This window comes from Coenobita brevimanus, chromosome 26 (genome assembly GCF_032717465.1).
Source record: "Coenobita brevimanus isolate Jiangsu-jjx chromosome 26, ASM3271746v2, whole genome shotgun sequence".
Lineage (NCBI taxonomy): Eukaryota > Metazoa > Arthropoda > Malacostraca > Decapoda > Coenobitidae > Coenobita > Coenobita brevimanus.
The window spans coordinates 12,876,407-12,897,795 of record NC_136979.1 but is presented as its reverse complement, the minus strand read 5'-3'; the positions used below and the strand labels follow the sequence as shown (position 1 = coordinate 12,897,795).

At 43.3% G+C, this 21,389-nt stretch overlaps 1 protein-coding gene across 1 annotated transcript in view; it reads right to left on the bottom strand.

Moving 5' to 3' along the window:
• Positions 1–21,389, bottom strand: part of CadN (neural cadherin) — a 481,090-nt gene that overhangs the window by 188,086 nt on the left and 271,615 nt on the right. The window contains exons 16-17 of the mRNA XM_080267947.1: positions 14,868–15,011; positions 13,828–13,943 (exon numbers count right to left, since the gene is read on the bottom strand). Of these exons, the coding sequence (XP_080124073.1) occupies positions 13,828–13,943; positions 14,868–15,011 (260 nt within the window). The remainder of the gene's footprint in view (positions 1–13,827; positions 13,944–14,867; positions 15,012–21,389) is intronic.

The following is a 21,389-nucleotide window of genomic DNA, read 5'->3' as shown; positions in this document are numbered from 1 at the left end:
ATTTCCCATAATGTAGATTTCCATAAAGCTGTTCCCTATGCTGACCAATCAGCCACAGTATAGGTAAGCTGACTGTAAAATTATTTTTAAAAAAGGGGGGAGAGGGGCACCACACTGTGAGCGCTCGTGACTGCAACAACATCAAACACAGACTGTAGCTAAGACAATCAAGGGGTCAGGGAAAGTAAGTGGCGACAGCAAGCCAAAGGGTAGAAAATTTTTAAAAAGTATTTATAGACCGTAAGAATATTTTTAGGAAGGCTGCGGTCATCTTCCTCGGTGATCTGGGTCTCATACAGCGGGCGGTCAAACATGGGCGGGTTGTCATTTACATCCTTAACGTGAATGACAACGGTGGTGTGATTCTCATTACGGTTGTCAGATGCCACCAGCCTGAGCTCATACTGGACAAACAAAAACATTGGTACATCATCCAAACTTCACATCCTGCTCTGGAAACCTGAAACTTAAGTGTATATATGTTCATACATAAGATACCATATAGAGGGCAAAAACAGGAATATCCATACTGTGGTTATTATAATACAGTACTGTACAGTAATTCCTTGTGGACCACAATAAATGTGTTCATAAAAACCACCATGTTAACTGAAAAAATCTTTAGATGGCTGCTATGTTCCAGTATGGAAGATTACTTTTTTTTTTTTTTTTTTTTTTTTTTTTAATATCATTCATGGTTCCAAAAGAGTATCTGGGTGTATCTGATACTGTGAATGGGTGCACCTAAATGCAATTACAGTCCAAAAGCAATTCTTAAAAAAATTATATGCTGGCATAAATGTTACTGTGATATTCATCAGAGCAACAAACTCTCTCATCGAGGGTTAAGTACTTGATACTTGAGTGAGAGATTTAGATGTGCAGAAGAAGTGGAGAGAAGAATGGAGCACTGAAGGAAAGTAACTGGTGTTATGGAGGTTATGAAACAAAACAGAGATCTGAATGTGGCAGCTGCACGATGATTGCATGACGGAGCATCTGTACCCTCATCAACCCAATCAGGTTTTAGCCCCAGTCAGATTATGTCTGTCCTAGAATCAGCCACTCTCACGCTAACCTGCATCTTCACGCCGTGGTATTTTGCTTTGATCAGGAGTGTAAATACACTTTTCATGATAGAATGCTAGTTTTGGTATTTTAAAGCTGGATAGTTGTACTTATCATAATATATTAAAAAATGGAAAACAAAGAAAATAAAAGGCAAAAATAAGTTGAAGTTAAGCAAAAACCAAAAATTTTAAACCTTCCATAGGAAAAAGAAAAATGTCCTAAACCCACCTGAGTGAGTCCGAAAAAAGTTTAAAGCCAATCTAAAAGGCCTAACAGCTGTAAAAGAAGCTAACCTAAGCCTAAATCCAGTGTCCCCCTCCCTTGTACCCAGTCAAGGTCACTGGAGAATGCGATCTCCAACTCATATTCAAGCTCGGTAGAGAAGCAGCAGCAGCACTGTATATAATCTTACCAACAGGCAGTCCCAGGGGGAGGCGGTGGCTCAATCGGTACAGAGGTGGGCTACAGTCCCAAGGGACCCAGGTTCAAATCCCCGCTAGGGCAGGGAACAGTTTAAGGATTTGAATTACATTAAATCAGGCTTTACTGATCTACCAGAAGCCCCGCCGACATGTCGTAAAAATACCCCCGCTAATACCAATACACCAGTCCTGTATGAGACAGCCCTAGCATGTATTCAATATGGACGGTGGGTGTTAGCGCCGAAGTGGTGACATGTAGAGGTGCATGGTATGTAGGAGGACTGCTGGGCCTTGATAGCTGGCTGTGAAGCCTATGCCCAGAGTCGGACATATAAAAAAATAAATAAATAAATAAATAAATAAACATCTGTTATGCATAATAATAATGTAAGCTTGACGCAGAATCGTCCAAAGTGTGAATTCTTGTGACTAAGAATCGTTGATGTTTTGATGGGGAATTCTTTTGACTGGGAATGCGACTGATGATGCTATCGGGATAGCCTTTTCAATGGCCCCTCTTTATGTCGTTTTTGTTACTGTTCTGTTTGCTGAGCTCCTTTATTTTCTTCTCTCTTATTTTCCAATACATTCAATCCTTATAAATTGCGGCAATTTGGGTCTGGACCACTGCCATGATTTACGAATTCCGTGATTTATGAATAATAACTATCATGTGAAAAATTAATTTGGGTCTGGACTTTGGCCAACCTGCCCCCCCAGGACCCAACCTACACCTATCTAGGCAGCACCATCAAACACAAATATACAAATTTAGGAATATTCAGTGCATGTATTAAATAGAAATAAGCAATGTTAAGGGATCTCACCTTAATCCTATGACGAAATTTGCTTAAGTGAATGGTGTGGGGTGGTGCTGGGAATAACTCAGAACCTCTCAGCGTGAGGTGGGGGTGCTCCCTCATGCTGTTCTCCCGTCTCCAGCTCCTATACCTTCCTCATGAAACCCTCCAAGTCTGCCTCAGAGATGACAGATGCTACGTCATCCACGTCCTCAGTGCGTGAAAGACCAGGCTGTGGTTCAGGCTCAGCTTCTGCCCTTATCCGGGCAAAATAGTGGGTGATGAGTTCCTGATGTCTCTCATTAACTCTGCCATTATGCAAGTCCTTGTAAAAATGCACAGCTTTCTCTAGATAACCAATACTCTCACTACACCTTTCCTCATCACATTCAATGGATTTCACAATCTCCTTGGCCAAGTATACGTAAAAAAGCAAATCACTGAGCTCCTTCATAGAAGGCCTGCCAAGTTCCTGCACATTCACTTCACTCACTTCACGGTTGGTCTGCCTTTCCAAGTGCTCATTGTCTTCTATAACAGCCTCCACGACAGCCTCAGCATCATCAACCTTCTCAGTAATCACGTTCATTATGTCGGGAGGGGCCATGGAAGGTAGGAGAAGGGGGGGAAGTTGCACAAAAAAAGGCAGGTAGCTCTAGTACTCCACGGCAATGGTCTGAAGTGTGCGGACTGGCGGGACAAAAACAACAACAACAACATGGCGGCATTAGTATGCACACTTGCCACCAGGGACGCATGGTGATTGGTTGTTGGGTTGCGATTTTCAGTTTGAATGAAACAGTTTACGGTTCTCCTCAGAAAAGGCCCATTTGGGTGCCTAGGTCCGCGATTCTCGTGACTTAAGTGATTTAAGGTTGCCGGCAGTCTGACGGCCACTTAGCCGCGATTTACGAATCCGTGCTTTATGAACATGCGATTTAGGAGGACTGACTGTATTGAAAGTTGGAATACAAATGTGGGCGATTGTGTGCATGTATGAGCCAACGCAAGATCGTACAAGCAGAGTGAGAGAAGAGTTCTGGACAAATGTGGAAGTGTGTGTGGAAAAGTCTGGAAGGAATGAGTGTTTTTGATTGGTGATATGAATGGCAAAGTGGAGAATGTGAAGTTGGATGGAATAGTTGGTGAGTGGGGTGTGCCTGCTGAGATAGATGAGAATGGCGGTGCATTAGTGGACATTTGTGCCGGGAGGGGGTTGGTGATAGCCAATACCTTCTTCAAGCACAAAATGATCCACAGATATACATGGCGAGTGATGAGAAGGGTGGGTGGCGAACCGAATGAAAGGAAGGCAATGATGGATTATGTGTGTGTGGATGAAAGGATGCGAAGGTCTGTAATGGATGAAAGAGCATATAGAGGTTGGGGGAGTGGACTTTCTGACCAGCATGGGGGAGTGGACTTTCTGACCACCACCAAGTGGTGGTCAGAATCAAGGTCCAAGTAAAATGGAGAAATAGAAGAAGGGAAGGATGGGAGGAAGGAGTAGATGCATGGAGAGTGGAAAGGCTATCAAAGGATGAGAAAAAGGCTGAATATAAGAGAGAAGTGGAGGAGCGATTGGGTAAATATGGATTGGAGTAGATGGAGGACGTGGAAGATGTGTGCAAGATATTCACAGATGAAATATGTGAGGCATGTGAAATGGTGTGTGGGGTGAAGAGAAGACAAAAGGGGGTGCAAGGAACAGCATCGTGGAACGAAGAGGTGAGACAGGTTGTGGTACAAAAGAAGAAAACATATAGTGGGCAGATGAGAAACAGGGATGTGGAAGAAGGTGAGAGACAGAAGAAAGAGTTATATGTAGAAAGGAAGAGGTGAAAAGATTAGTAAGAGAGTAAGAAGAGTGTGAATGAGGAATTTGGAAGGAATTTGAGTGTCAAGTGGAGGGACTGTAAGAAAAGGTTCCGGAAAGTGGTGAAGAGAGAAAGACAGGGTGGCAGTGAAGTTTGTCAGGGAGTGAAAGATAAAAACCGAAGATTGCTAGTGGAGAAGGGAGAAAAAGTGAGCAGATGGAGAGAACACTTTAAGGAATTGTTGAACATAGAGAATGAAAGTAATGTGAGTATAAGTGGCTGGGGAATGGCTTGGAGGAGGAGGCATGTGAGAGGAGAAGAAGAAATCAGTAGGATGGAAGTTGTAGAAGCAATGAAGAAAGTCAAAATGGGAACTGATGGAGTGTGTGGTGAAATGCTGAAGCACGAGGTAGAGATAGTAGTAGAATGAATGTGGAAGATGTGCAGATTGGCCTGGGACGAAGGTAGTGTCCCGAAGGATTGGAAGTCAGGTATACTTCTTCCAGATGCAGTGGCCTTGTGTCCCAGGTTAAAGAGTAAATAACCTCCCACAGACTCAGAGGCCTTCAAAATGAAGATGTGCACCTATGCTAAGAGCCTGATGGTACATGACTCCGGCTTTATTTAGCTATGGCAAAAAAAAAACAATGTGCTGAGTGCTTTCAGAGAAAAATGGAATATATCTGGGACACAGTGACTATAACACGAGCAGATGTATGGTACCCATGGGGTTAAACTGACATTTTACAAAATATTCAAGTACAATGGCCCCTCCAGTTATGCAGCTAATGTATCAATGAATTTTTCCACGGACTGCACAAATGATACCATAGAAACCCATGTTAAGAGTCTAACTGGTATGGTGAAATCCAAAAGCTTTCCCAAAGTCCTCCTTCTGGCTCTCCTGCAAAATTTTTACCACCCTCAAATCATCAATGGTATTTATGGTGGTAAACATACAATCTATAGGAACATTATTGAACATTAAAAAGGGTTTATTAGAGTGTACAAAGTGGTATAGTGTATAAGTGATGATCACTTATCATGATGGGATGGATTGACGCTTGGGTGATGAGAAAGGGTGTATCTTAGCCTGGGGGTTAGATGAGGGGGAATGAGCAGTGCCTCTAAACCCTCAAGGGAACCATTTCTGAAGTTTTCCTGCACAAACCAGATTCTTTCCCGCATAACAGAAAGCAGAGAAGGGTTTTTCTCTCTGTTTAAATGGTGAAAATCGCAAATGGAACCCATGTAATTGGTGGGGTCACTGTATATTTATTTTGTACAGTTAATACAGAAAATTATGAATTACAGAAAACTGAGACTGATTCAATAAAAGGAGAAGATGCAGTTCAACTGTGGTGCTTGAAAAAAAAAATAATAATAATAACACTATCATGATGTTTCCCCCAAAGCTCATAATAATGCCATCTATAACATTGTAAGTTTCAAAGACACTGGTTAAAAAATAGGTGGGGGGGGGGGAAGGGGGAGGAAGGGCATAATATCAGCCCCTATAAGTTAAAGTGTGTTCAGCAAGGAATTACTGTACAAGGTTCCATACACATAATGAATATTTCAATTACAAACATTATATTCCAGGTCAGTCTGTTTAAAGACAAAACAGACTTAAAATATATATATATAATAATAATAATGATGATAAGTTAACTGAAACTGGAACAACTGAATAAATAATAATAATAACTGCACATGACTATGCACAAATAATTTAAAAATGTTTTACAGCAGTAAATTTGGCTGGATACTTATTTATGTCTATAGCGTTTGAGATTTTTTTATTCACCAAAAACTGAAAATTTTCTACCGCAATTGCCCATTCAATGAACCACAGTTGGTATTCCTGTAACTGATAGACAGACTATATAGAAGAGACAATGCTGAACTGCAATGTATGCTGATGCTACATACTTGACGTCAGAGTACCAGCCAGACAGAGACTCCTTAATCAACAAATTAAGGGAATTTCTGTGGCATTCAGTACTGTAATGTAACAAATGGCAAAGCAATGTTTCCTCAAGTCTTAAAGATCTATAATAAAAAACTAAATACAAACAATGTTTATACAAAAAATTCTAAAACCACACACACACACACACACACACACACACACACACACACAAGAATACATTGAGAAGAAAAAAGGAATTTTGAAAAAAGTATAATAGACAAATGTAAGGATGAACCCTAACTGTTTTATAGATTTGTTAATGGCAAACTGAAACAAAAGGATAGAATCACCAAACTGAAAGTAAGAGGAGAGGTCTATAAAGATGCAGCAGTGCAAGCCGAAATAATGAACAAGTGTTTCCAATCGGTTTTCACTAATGAAAAGGAGTTTGTGGAAGGGGAGAGAGTGATCAGAAATGTACCAATGATAAAAGATATAAAAGTGGAGGTACAGGAAGTGTATAAATTACTGGAAACTTAAGATGTAAGGAAAGCCCCAGGACCTGATGGAATTTCTAATTGGGTACTGAAGGAATGCAGAGAACAACTGGTGGATAAAATTCACAGATTAATTCTGTGTTCTCTGGAAGAGGGGAAAGTGCCTCAAGAATGGAAGAGGACAAATGTGGTACCAATTATAAGGGAGGAAACAGGGAAGAACCCCTGAATTATAGACCAGTGTCTCTAACCAGCATGGTCACAAAATTGTGTGAGAGAATCCTGAAAGACAGATGGATTAACCCCTTAACCGCGGGTGTCATTCCAGAATGACGGCGACAAAACTGGACCAAACCGCGGGTGGCATTCTGGAATGATCGTGAATATTTTGAACACCGCGCGTTTTCCCGGCGCGCAAATATTCTCACGCAAGAGTAGCTGTCGAGTTCTTTCACGCCAGCCATCCCACATCTCCCTCCTCCAACCCCAAGGGGACCCCCCCCACCCCTGCCCTGACCCGCGTCAGTCAGTATCTGTCCAGCTCTGTGCGTGATAATGGCGCTCCGTCCCGACTCATCGTCGCTCGCTTCCTCCTCTACAATGTTTAGTGCTAGTGTTCCCTCTACCTCTACACCGGTAAAGGAACTGCCGACGGCGAGGCAGAAGGGGTTGAGCACTCCTGAAATTAGAAATGAGCTGGACAAAACAGTAAGTACTACTCTTGATTGTGGCAGTGAAAGTGACACACTCACAGCAAGCAGTGATGATTTGGCAGTGATTGGTGGTGAACCATTTTCCATTGATAGTGACAGTGATGAAAGTGATCGTGTTGATTCCCCCCCCCCACCCCCAACTTACAAATGGAAAGGAAAGGCTCCTATGGGCAAATCTGGTATTGCACGTGGGAAGGGAGTGAAGCGCAGGCTCACGTCTCCCACACCAGGCCCTAGTACGCATTTCCCATCAATTTCCCGTTCCCCTAGCCCAATTGCCCTCACATCATCATCATCATCATCTGTCGTGCCCTCTCCTCAGTCTACATCATCTGAGGAGTACGAATTACCAAAGCCTGCAAAGCGAGGGAAGGCAGGCCGTGCAGGCCGTGCAGGCAGGCCTAGAACAAAGGGGATGCGTGGCAGTTGGAGGGCAAAGCTGGGCGATAAGCGAGGCGATAAGCGAGGTGATAAGCGGGGTAGAAAGGGTCAAGTTTCACCACGCACCAGGTCAGAAACCCCCCTCCTGCCCCCGCTCAGTTCCCTCACCCGCGCCACCCCCCACTCACCGCCCCGCACTCACCCCCTCCCCGTTGCCTCCTGCCTCACCCACCTCCCGCTTGCCTCCTGCCTCACCCATTGCCTCTACATCAGCTCCTTCTCACGGGAAAGCAGTGAAATGCAACCTGCCCCTGCCACTGAACCACGCACAGGGCAAGTTGATGCATTTGTTTGGACTGACAGTGGAGATTTCCAGCCACACAATCCACCGTTTGATATGACAAATGCTGGAATACAGCCTGCCTTCCCATGCAACGCAGGTGATGAGTTTGTTGATTACTTCCTGGCCTTCCTTGATGATGAAATTGTGCAGCATGTCAGCGATGAGACCAATAGGTATGCAACTCAGTGTGCAGCACAAGGGCTGGGACCTATTGGCTCGCCAAAGCAAGTGTCGTGGTTGCCTGTCGGGATCAGAGAGCTGTATGTTTTTTTGCACTCATGTTTTTGATGCCCCATATAAAGAGACATGAGTTGGAGGAGTACTGGCTCGTGGATGACATAACTACTATCCCCATATTCGGAAGTATATGTCACGGGATCGGTTCCGACAGCTGCTTGGGTACCTGCACTTCGCTGATAATGACAACCACGTCCCAAACTGACCCTTTGTGGAAAGTGAGGGATTTCCTCAACAAGATTAGGGATCGATTTATGCGATTTTTCAGGCCTATGCAGAAAGTCGTCATAGACGAGTCCCTGGTATTGTTCAGAGGACGTCTCAAATTCAGGCAGTACATCCCCAGCAAACGCCACCGCTTTGGGATAAAGTTCTTTGTGCTGTGTGACTGTGAGACAGGGTATATAATGGATTTTGTCATTTACTCGGCTAGCACAATGGATGTGAACAGGAAAGACCCCCTTGGCTTCTCTGGCTCCGTTGTAAAAGTGCTGATGGAGAGGTATTTTGGTGGTAATCATGTGCTGTACACAGACAATTATTACACAGCACCGAAACTCTCCAAATACCTTGCTGAACACGGCATTGGCACTGTTGGCACTGTACGGAGCTATAGGAGAGAGTGGCCTAGTTTCCCCGAAGCATCATCATCATCCAGGGGAGATGTTCACCTGAAGAAGTCAGAAAAGCTTCTTGCGATCAGGTGGCATGACAAGAAGGTTGTCAATATGATCAGCACCATCCACAAGGGGGAATGAAGAGAACTGGGAAGGTCAGCTACAGGACGGAGAGCCAATCATGAAGCCTGATGCCGTCATTGATTATAATGTAAATATGAGACTCGTTGATAAGTCTGATATGATGATTGGCGAAATAGACTGTCTCAGGAGAAACACCCGATGGTACAGGAAGGCTTGCCTGCACATGCTCGATATGTGCATGCTCAATGCCTTCATTCTTTACAAGACACAAGTCGGGGCATAAGGCAACCATCACTGAGACAGTTTTCCAAGACTGTCGTTCAGCAGCTACTTGAACGATTTGGTCAGGTGACGGCATTGATCCCGAGGCGACACTCTGACACACAACCTGACCGTCTTGAGTGCCGCAATTACATGAGCCGGCACCAGCTTGTGAAATTGCCTCCTAAAGCAGGCGGCAGGTTGTCACAGGGCCGCTGCAGAGTATGTTCAACCACCACACGAAGGCCTACGACGAGAAAAATGAGCACACACCAGTGCCTTGAATGCCAAGTCGCTCTATGTGTAACTCCGTGCTTTGCCGAGTACCACTCTCTGAGTAAATACTGAAAGTGACAGTGATATATAGTGATGCGACAGTGACGTGCTTTGCCAATAATTGTATAATGGATAATGTAGTAATAAGGGATATTTTGCCTAGAAAATAAAGGAAATATTGGCCAGTATAATAAGTGATATTGTAATCAGAGAATCTGCGGCACTTGTGGAATTCTGCGGCACTTACGTAATTCTGTGATGCGCCAGTGACGCAATATAGTAATAAGTGCATTGTAAATATAATGTACATTGCCCATATTATATGTAAAATAATATTAGAAGTTAGAAAGAATGAAAAGATCGCAGGAAACGTCAGTGAGCGGGTGCAGCCGCAGTGAAGTGAGGCGCAGCCGCAGTGAAGAGCGGGCGCAGCCGCAGGGAAGTGCCTTTTACCAACCTCAGTGAACACAGAGTGGGTGTTTATCGTATGTACAGTGTTCATATATGTTTATATTACTATTATGAGAGAGTGGTTGGCATTTGGTACTGGTGTGTGGGGCGTAAAATAGTTATTTCACACCCCTCACTTCTAACGGCTCTCCCCGTCCTGTGAAAGTCAACGAAGTCATGAAACCTACATCAATGGAAAGCTGAAGGTTTGTACTTTCTAATGGTACCTTATTTTTTTCTCTAGCTTTATTCTGTGCAGAGTTATTAAGGTTTAAAGGTTTGTTTACATTTGGCTGAAACCCCCGCGGGAGAGGACAGTCAGACCAAAACAATACCCGCGGTTAAGGGGTTAAATATCTAGAAGAGATGAATATTTTGGCTTATAGTCAGTTTGGATTCAGAAGTGGAAGGTCATGTGTTTCCAACTTGTTGAGCTTTTACTCAAGAGCGACTGACGTTGTACAGGAGAGAGATGGTTAGGTGGATTGTGTGTACTTACTCTTAGAGAAGGCCTTCGACAAGGTACCTCATAAGAGACTAATATGGCCCTTTCACGTGACTTTAGAAACGGACTCCCGTAGGAGTTGTTGTATGCTGATGATTTGGTGTTGATTGCGGAGAACGAAAGGGAGGCGGAGGAAAGGTTTAGGAAGTGGAGAGATGGTATGGGGCACAAGGGCTTAACCCCTAAAACGCGGCCGTCGACAGCCGAACCCCCCCCGTGTGGCAGGGTTTTATTGCGGTCTGAGTACCTGTAGGAAAATATTTGCCAAAAATCAGAGATTAACCCTAGAACATTATAATTTTTATGGCAGATAGTACTTACATTCAGCTTTCTCCAGAGACAGGTGTTGACCCTTCATGGACTACACAATGACTTGTGGAGACTTGCAAAGTTGGGTAACAAAATCTTCACTTTCACACCTCCAGCAACCCTGTTTCCCCTCTACCACAGCCTCATTCTGTCACAGTAAACTTTATACTACAACATACAGGTAGTTTGGAATCCGTATTTGTACAATAAGCATTGAAAATAAGGCTAAAATCAACGAAGCATACGGCCGACATGCAGCGCGGCGGCGGTCTTCCCGTCACTTAACAAACATTTCCATTTTCACAGCTAAAAACACATATACTACATTATTTTCAATCATATTACTTCCCAAAAGATCACCGCAGAGCGCTTTTTATTCTGCCTTACGCCCGTCACTTTATTCTCGTTCCTGTCAGCTGCTCGCACTGACTCGGAAGAGCTAGAACTTGCCATAATGTCACTGTGAAGGCCTGCGGTAAACTGACGCTAAACAGGGGCAAACCGCGCGAAAAAAAGCTAGTGTGACAACTGGGGAAACAAGCGTTTCCTATTAGCATAAACTGCTTGTGAGAGGAGAGCGCAGATTTACAGTTCTGAGCAGTCAGAGCGCTGCCATATATCACAGCCAGGCTGGCCGGGCTGTGGTGGGGGGGGGGGAAAACGCGATACTTGGCAAAAACGGAGGTGAGTAGTACAAAGATAAAGTATGCTAATTGTAGCTAAAGGGTGGTGGTACTGATAGACAATACCAGCTGGAACATCCTTGCCCGCGTTTATTCAAAATTAACTCGAATCGCAAACGCGACGATCCGCCGTTATGTCCTTTTTGGCAAGCGTCGCAAACACAATGACCCGCGCTTCAGGGATTAAGGGTAAATGCAGATAAAACAAAACTGATTATATCTAGGGTTGGTGGCGGTACTGTCAAAGATGAGGGAGAGTGGCCATGTGCAGTTTGCCACAAGGGCATGGGAAGTAATTCCATCTTGTGCAGTGTTTGTGATAAATGGGTGCATAAGAGATGTAGTGGTATCAGAGGTAGACTTCGAGATAATGATGATTTTATGTGTAGGGCACGTCGGGGAGAGCAGGTGGAGATTGTCAGACGTGAAAGAATTGAACTTGCTGGTGAATCTCTTGAGTGTGTGGAAGAGTTTTGTTATTTGGGAGACATGTTGTGTGCTGGAGGTGGGGCTGGAGCTAGCTCTGTGGCTAGGGTGAGAAGTGGTTGGAAGAAGTTCAGGGAGCTCTTGCCTCTCCTGACATTGAGAGGACTCTCCCTATGTGCTAAGGGGTCTTTGTATGCAGCATGTGTTAGAAGTGTAATGCTGTATGGTAGTGAGACCTGGGCAGTGAAGGAGGAGGATATTCGCCGGCTCAGACGTACAGAAATGGCAATGATTAGGTGGATGAGTAGTGCGTCCCTGCGTCCAAGGTCTGGGGGGGCTGGGTTCACGATGGAAGAGTTGAGAGGTAGGATGGGACTGGAGTGTATTGGTGTTGTGATGAGGAGAGGTAGATTGAGATGGCTTGGACATGTGGAGAGGATGGGGGATGATAATTGGGTGGGGAAGGTGAGAAATGTTAATATTGGGGGTGGGGTTACGAGGGGTAGACCAAGAAAGACGTGGGACGAGGTCATTAAGTGTGACCTCAGGGTTAAGGGACTGAACAGGGAGGCTGCAATGGATCGTGCAGCATGGACAGCCGCCATTAGGTGACCAAGGTCAACACATGCAAGCATGTTGGAGCCTTTAAAAACGAAACGAAAATGAAACGACAGGAGGACTGAAGGGGAAACTCCTGGAATGGATGAGACTTTTTGAGAGACAGACAAATGAGGACAGTAATAAAGGATAGGATGTCTGGATGGAGGGAAGTAACAAGTGGAGTCCCTCAAGGCTTGGTGTTGGCGCCAGTAATGTTCCTGATTTACATAAATGATATGGTAGATGGACTGAACAGTTATGCAAGTCTGTTTGCTGATGATGTAAAGATCTTGAGGAAGGTAGAGGTTGAGGAGGATTGTAAAATGCTGCAGGAGGATCTGGATAGGATACATGACTGGAGCCTGATGTGGGAAATGAAATTTAACATAAAGAAATGTAAAATATTGGAAATGGGTAAAAGTACCAGAAGGCCATCACTGAATTATTTGTTAGGTAACAAATTAATCACAAAAACGAGAGAAGAGAAAGATTGGGAGTGCTGGTCCAAGATAGTTTGCCACTTGAAAAACACATTAACAAGATGGTTAGTGAGACGTATAAACTCTTGACTAACATAAGAGTAGCATTTCATTATATGGATGAGGAGATGATGAAAAAATTGATAGTGGCCATGATCCATCCCAGGTTTGAATATGCAGTGGCAGTGTGGTCCCCACATAAAAAGAAAGATATAAACAAGATTGAGAAAATACAAAGAACAGCAACCAAGATGGTCACCAGTCTGGCAGATCTGTCATACAGAGAGAGGCTGGAAAAGCTGGATTTGCTTTCCTTAGAGGAAAGGAGAAAGAGGGGAGACATGATTGCAGTGTTCAGGACCATGATAGGAGTAGATAAAATTGACCGAGAAGATCTGTTTGTATGAGATAAAAGAGCAACAAGAGGGCATGGAATGAAATTGAAGAAGTCAAGCTGCTTGAAGGATATCAAGAAATATAGTTTTCCTTATAGAAGTATAAACCTGTTGAATAGCCTGGACAAAGAGATCATCCAGTCTAAAAACTTAAACAAGTTTAAAGCTAAATTTGACTTACTGAGAAACAGCAACGGGAACCTACGAGCATAGCATATCTCGTGTATATCACAATTAGGTACATTAGGTAAACATATAAATATTTGGAACGACTTAGACAAAGAGGTGGTGCAGGCGAAAAACATTCATGTGTGTAAAAGTAGACTAGATAAATGTGGATATGGAGACAGGACAACATGAGCATTGCTCAATTCCTGTATACTACAAATACGTAAATACACACACACACACACACACACACACACACACACACACACACACACACACACATATTAATTCCTAATGTCTCAGTCATTTAACTCCCCTGGAATTCTACAAGAAAAGTATTTATAACTGTATAAGTAAAACAAAAACAAAGCCTGAACTCACTCTCTTCCGTGTTTCATAATCAAGAGGCCCTGCCACATAGATGGCCCCAGTCATGTTCTTCACCGCAAAGGCACCTCCAATGTTACCATTGGTAATTTCATAACGGATGCGAGAGGCTGCAAAATTTGAACAAAACAGAAGACATAGTTTAAGCACTCATTATTATTTAATTACTGTAAAATGTACGAGACTAGAATAAAAATTTGTCATGTTTAAAAGCTTACAATACATTTCTACCATGCAAACTTTTCCATACAAGTTTAACTTTAAAGCCTTATTGAAACTTTACACCTACTTGCAAAGCACTGTAAATGAATAAAATACTTAAGCATCATCCTAATGTTATTTTTGTTGCTTAACCCCAGTTTCTCTGGTTGGACAGATCCACCAGCCATAGATAATCAACTACCTTCTGGGGGCAGTGTAGGTACTGCTGATCTACAGTACAAACACCCCACTGTGGCAGACAATGCCTCAACAGGATTGGACCAGGGTCCTTTTCATGGTGAGATGCAGGGAAATTTGAAAAGGTCTGGCTCCCAGGTGGATGCTAAATCTGCTCCACCAAGGATACACAATGACGTCACACACAGGCTCCTCATTTGTGCCACTTCAGCATTGTATAATCTTCAGTGGTGCACAGCAAAAGTATGGTACAGTAACTTACACTTTACTCTGTTTGACATAAAAATTACAGCATCTGATAACAGACTACAGTACTGTACTGTATATTGATACAAGTAGTCCATAGTACATGCCAATCATGTGTACCAAAATCAACTTTTTCTGTACACTGGTACTGTAAACTGAGGGATAACTAGCAAATCAGATTTATAGATAGCAATAACAATTTAATAGTAAGTTTTTCTGTACCTTACTGTGGACTTGAGAACAAAAAGTTTTTAAAAAGGGGAGAGGAAGAGCTAACTTTTAAGGAAAATTTAGTGCTTATAAACTCCACCTGCTCAAAAATGCAAAAATTATCAAAAATTAACAACTACAAAAGTGGAGTTAGTACTAGTGAAAAAGGCGATACATACACTCATCAAGATCCTTGGCAGTGACGGTAAGGACAGTATGTTGTATGTCCTCATTCTCATCTACTTCTGCTTCGTACAGAGTCTTGTCGAAGAATGGAGGGTTGTCATTCTTATCAGCTATGCCAATTCGAATGAATTTGGTCACTGGAAGAGAGAAAAAAGCCAACTTATTAAAGTATACAGTGAGGTCAACAGTTAGTACACCATCATCATAATCATGAGCTTTCTTGCAACTAAAGAACCGTCATCCCACAAGTCAGCAATTATGTGACAAACCTCTGAAGCTGCAATGTACAACTGTGCTCACATATATAAAAACAAATTTAAAAATGATGTAAGCTACTGGATGAGGATTCCCTGAGGGTTAACATCAGTACTGTTACAAGAAAAATCAACCTGAGTGCAGTACAGCATGTAATTTCAATTTTCTTGCTAACTACACTGAATTTTTTTCAGTTTTTAAGCACACAGTTCAACATCTTGAATCCAACAACTTAATTAGTGAGAGACAATATGGTTTTCACCATGAAAGATCCATTATTGATATACTCAATCTCCTGACTCGTACCATCTATCTGTCAACTGAACAACATGGAGAAACTCATGTAGTAGCCCTTGATATTTCTAAAGCTTCTGACACAGTGTGGCACTGTTCCCTGGTATCCAAACTCCCAGCTATGGACAAACATCTTTTGTTCCTCTGATTTCCTCGTATCTCAGTGACAGAAAGATAGGACTTAAAGTAGATGATGTATATTCCAATTTCCACTCAATTAATGCCAGCATGCAACAAGGATCAGTTCTGGCTCCAACCCTATTCTTTATTCAAATTAATGATCTCTTATCTGTCATCCATAATCCCATCTATTATTATGCAGATGACTAACGACTTCACACTTAAACACCTATTTGCAAAGTTCAGTATCTCTAACTCACAACTCAGTGCAGCAATCTCAATAAATCAAGACTTATCGTTGATTACTGACTGGGGACAAAATAACTGTTTCATTTAATGCTAGTGAAACCAAATACTGTACCTGTATATACAAATTACTAACAGACAGATATTGCCTGATTCCTAAGTTACCTTCAATGCTGCTAATATTCCTATCTCTAAAAGTATTAGAATTCTCAGTGCTTCACATAACACTACTCTCAAGCTGGACCTCTCATGTTAGATCACTTGCTAAAACCACTTAAAAGAAACTTGGATTATTGTACAGAGTCCATAACATCTTCACTGATGAGCAGCTAGCTTTAATGAGTCATCTGAACTCTCAGCTGGAATACTGCTCAACCTTGTGGAATGGATGTGGATAGGTAGCACTAAAACAACTAGACAAAATTCAGAACAAGGCTGTTAGAATTATTAATAACCCTACTATTACAAATGAACTACCTCCCCTTCAAGTAAGAAGGAATGTTGCCTCCCTTGCATTACTTCATAGATGTTTTTATGGCAAATGTTCAGATGAAGCTGCATCCACTGTGCCACCTCTCCATGCCTTCCCCTGCGCTACACAGAGTCTGGTAGCACTCATGACTGAACTGTCATACTGACATATTGCAGAAGTTCTGCCTATCAGAATTCTTTTATTTCGCGAAGTGTATCTCTTTGGAACTCGCTTCCCCAGAGTGGTTTCCCCCAAAACTTCAACCTATGGCTGTTCAAGCCCAAGTGTTACAGATTTTTTATGATGACGGACACCTGTAATCTGGTGTATGGATTTTTTTAAATAATTAATTTGTTTTTCCTTCTTCTGTTAAAAAAAAAAAAAAAATAAAAAAAAAAAAAAAAAAGAATCAACCTGTAAAGAGGTTAAGGAAGACTGCTTTTAACCCGCGCCATCCCGAGGACGTACTTCCACGTCCTCACGTTTTGTCACAGCCAGTCCCGAGGACGTACTTCAACGTCCTGCAATTGCAAGGTTCATAATTTCCACAATTTTCAAAATTCGCGGGAGATTTTCGTTTCGCCCGGGTACCCAAGCCTCCCCTACCTGCCGCCAGGCGGGCAGCATCCTAGACCCCGCGTGACCTGCGCTCGCCCTTGTCTCGGTCACTCACCTGCCAGCAGTGACCCAGGTCAGACATGGCGCGGAAAGGTCTCTCAGATGAGCAAATTGCATCCGTCCTGGAAGCCTTCACTGGAGACAGTGATTCTCCACTCGATGATGATGTGGTGGATCGCGATTACGTCCAGCCAGAGGAAGAAATAAGTAGCAGTGATGAGGAGGTCCCTTCGCCCCGAAAAACGCGGTATGTGACATACCGTAAGGCAAGGGAAGGCCAGGCTGCTCCCCAACCACGTGCACAGCTATCTCTCCATCACGATTCTGATCAGGACGAGGATGAGGACGATGAGGATGACGGAGGCCTAGGACGTGATATCGCCGAGTGGTTGGGAAAGGAAAAAATATCACCACGTGGATCAGAAGGTGGGGCGAGACGACACCTAAGGTATGGTTCAAGTACTTTGTCTGGGGAAGTAGCAAGTGGTGTGGTGGGATTGCTGGGAGAAAGGGAAAGTGTTGTGGCGGCAGCGCAGGGTGAAAGTGAGAGTGGTGTGGGGGTAGTGCGGGGTGAAGGGGCCAGTGGTGTGAGGGAGGCAGCACGAGCACGTGGTGCTCGTAGGCCTAGGGGAGAGCAGGTTGAGTCACTCCCCAGCACTTCTTTCGCCCCTGAATATTCACAAACTTCCTCCCCACAGCCCCAGGATGTGGGGAAAGGAAAGAAAGGGAAGGGAAAGGGCAAAGGAAAAGGGAGAGGGAAGAGAAGTGCGAGTGATGAGAGGAACCGCTCTCCACCTCCCCAACCTCCCTCACCACCCTCACCTCCCCACCCTGACGAAGGGGACGATGGTGACGTGGCTGGAGACGGTGGTGTCACGTGGAACTGGGAGGATGGGAGTAATTTTACTCCCATCATTCACCAGTTCACTGAGGAGTGGCGGTCAGGTTGCACGGCTCCAGGTGTAAATGCTGGGTCGTCACGGTTAGATTTTTTCAACTTGTTTTTTGATGAGGCGTTTGTTGGGCGCATAGTAGAACAGACAAATATATTTTCACAATCCCAGCGCCTTGAAAGTGAACGCCTAGGAACCACAAGCAAGCATGCAGAACAGTATGACTTTCCCGTGACTATATCAGAGATGTTCCTATTTTTTGCCCTGGTAATCTTGATGGGTGTGGTGAGGAAAAATCAAATTCCTGCCTACTGGACAATGGACCCAATCATCCTAACACCTTTCTTTGGAAAGGTGATGGGTCGTAATAGATTTCAGTTTATTCTCGGCCGCCTCCACTTTTTTGATGCAGATGATCCAGCCAATGCAAATAACACCGATAAAATGAGGAGAATTAGGCTGGTATTTGATCATTTACGGGAAATGTTCCGCTCCTCATTTTATCCCTACAGAGACCTCGTCATAGACGAGAGTCTTGTGTTGTGGAGAGGCAATATTTCCTTTAGGCAGTATATACCCAGCAAGAGACACCGTTTCGGGTTCAAGATCTTTGTTATGTGTGACTGTAAGACTGGTTATGTGCAAGACATAGTCTTGTACACGGGCGCACAGACAGATATAATAGAAGATCGGAGTATAGGACTCTCTGGGGCCGTGGTGAAGACAATGATAGAAGAGTACCTTCATCGTGGTCATGTTTTGTACCTGGACAACTGGTACACTAGCCCTCTTCTTGCTAGGTTCCTCCACCAACACGACACCGGAGTCTGTGTACAGTCAAGAGAAACCGTCGCCATATGGTCAAGATAGGGAGGAAACTTGACAAGAATGAGGTGGTTTTCTTCCAGGCCAATAACATCCTTGCAACCCTGTGGAACCACAACAGGGAAGTTTGCCTCCTATCAACTGTTCACAGCCCCCTGATGCACCGCACAGACTCCGTGGATCACCGTAGCGAGAGGAGGCGCAACGTATGGAAACCAGAGTCTGTACTTGCCTATAATCTGAACATGAGGCAAGTTGATCAGTCAGACTCGATAATTTCAAGTGTTGACTGTGCCAGGACAACGATGAAGTGGTACAAGAAACTCTTTTTCCACTTGCTCGACATCACGGTCCTGAACGCCCACTACCTGCATGCAATGACCACCGGAGTATCCGAGACCTTTGAGGGGTTTGTGAGGGAGCTGGCACGTGAAATAATCGCCAAGCATGCCCAGGAAAGACCCCCACACCGCCCCCGCGCCCCCCGTGCTGCTCAGACTCCCCTGCGTCTTGCAGCCCGCCACTACCCCAGCGCAATCCCTTCCGAACCAAACCGTCGTAAACCCCAGCGTCGCTGCCATGTATGTAAGCACTCGACAGTCAGACCATCAATGCAGAGAAAAGACACAAGATACGAGTGTGTCGAGTGCAATGTTGCGTTGTGCCTTCAGCCTTGTTTCAAGGAATATCATAATCTCGTACACTTCTGAAACTGTGTGGGAAGGCGAAATGACGCTCATGATAATGGTAAGGCCAGTCAGTAGGTGCTAAGTCAAATATAAAGTTGAAACGGGTGTTATTTTTTTCAGAAAAGTAATGTATAAGATGAGAATTAGTGTAAGTGGAAAGAATTGTTATCAAAACTACACCCACTGTGTAAATCTGGTCAGTAAATATGTGATAGCAAGGAAATAAAGTGGAAACGGGTGTAATGTTAGCATGAATAAAACGTATAAGTTGAACATTACTGTAAGTTGTCATAATTGATGTCACGAGTACACCCACATTCTGGTCAGTAAGTATGTGATAGGAATTATATACAGTGGATGATGTTGTAATGTTAGTAGTAAGGTATTTTAAAAGTTGATTACTTGTGTAAGATGAAACAAATGATATCGCGATAACACTCCCTGTGTAAGTACGCGCAAATATGACGCTAAGTTCCATCGTACGTTCAGAAATGATGTAATATCAATTATATCAAGTGTTTACATGTGCAATGTTAGTGTAGAATAATTATATAAGTAAAAAAATAGGTTGTAAGTTGAATTAGTTGTCATAGCGACTTCACCGTGTGTGTTACTATGCGCTAATATTACGCTATATATTTACGTAAGGCCTGAAATAATCTCAAAACAGTTATATAAAGTTGAAAAGTGTATAATAATATTAGAAAGGTATTATGTTAGTAGAAAAAGCACAATACGAGTTGAAACATCAGTCACAGCGAGTTCACTCACTACGTAAATTAGCGCTAGCATTACACTAAATGTTATCAAAAGGCCTGTGAATACGTAAAAACAGTTCAATATAATGTAAAATGGTATAATGTTATTGTAGAAGTATTATGTAAGTAAAAAAATTATATGTATCATGATTTTAGAATGTTAGCGATTCATGGGAACCAAGTTGGCCGATTTTGCTCGTTTCTCACGATGGTACAATGGTTATTTCTGCTCTATTTTTGTATAAAATCCAATATACTCTTTTATCACATGTTTTTATGTTTGTAATAAATTCATTTCTACTTACTTTCATTGGTTTCCCAAACTTATAATACCATAGAAAACGTTTGATGCTCACACCGCATAGGGAGAACACGGGGCCAGGTGGGACCAACGCATACCTGGTTAAGCTAATTAGGGACCCCAGGGACCACTTTCTTTGCCACCGGCCATTGTTTCTGACCAAAAGCGAAAGTTTAAGCAAAAAAAAAAAAAGGTCGAAAATTGCCCGGGATTGGGGGGTACCAGTGGTCGAAAAGTTGCCGGGACGGGGCGGGTTAAGGAGGCGGTGGCTCAATCAGTAGAGAGTTGGCCTGCAGTCCTGACGGACCCGGGTTCAAATCCCGCTGAGGCAGGGAACAGTTTAAGGATTTGAATTTCACAAAAATCAGACTTTACTGATCTACCAGAAGGCCCGCCGACATGTTGTAAAAATACTCCCGCTAATACCAATACACCAGTCCTGTATGAAACAGCCCTAGCATGTATTCAGTATACGCGGTGGGTGTCAGCACCGAAGTGGTGACATGTAGAGGTATGCGGTACGTAGGAGGACTACTGGGATTTGAAAGCAGGCTGTGAAGCCTATGCCCAGAGTCAGTCACATTTAAAAAAAAAAAAAAAAAAAATATATTATGATGATGTAGCAAGAATAAAATAATCATCAAACTGAAGGGGTTAATCAGCACACCTGTGACCATGCACTCACAGGATAACAAGCTTTTCCAGATCATGGTTTGGAACTCATCCTGGAGGTGTACATCCTCAACTCAACCAACTATAATTTACTGACAGTGCACTGTTTAGTTAAGCTGTTTAGTTAAGCTCTTCAGTGAAATGACAGTTTTGGCTTTAATACTACACCAACATAGTGGTAGCTGGGGGCATCCATCATCCACTCACCTGATGCAGTGCTGCCTCCTCCTCTCTTCATGTCTACCATTCTTTTTCTGTATCTGTGTTCCTTTCTTCTTATTCCTCCCATCCTTTCTGCCACCATTTATTACTCTTAATTCCACTTCAAGTGGCTGTACACCTAATGACAAGCCATACAGTTTCCTGTAACTC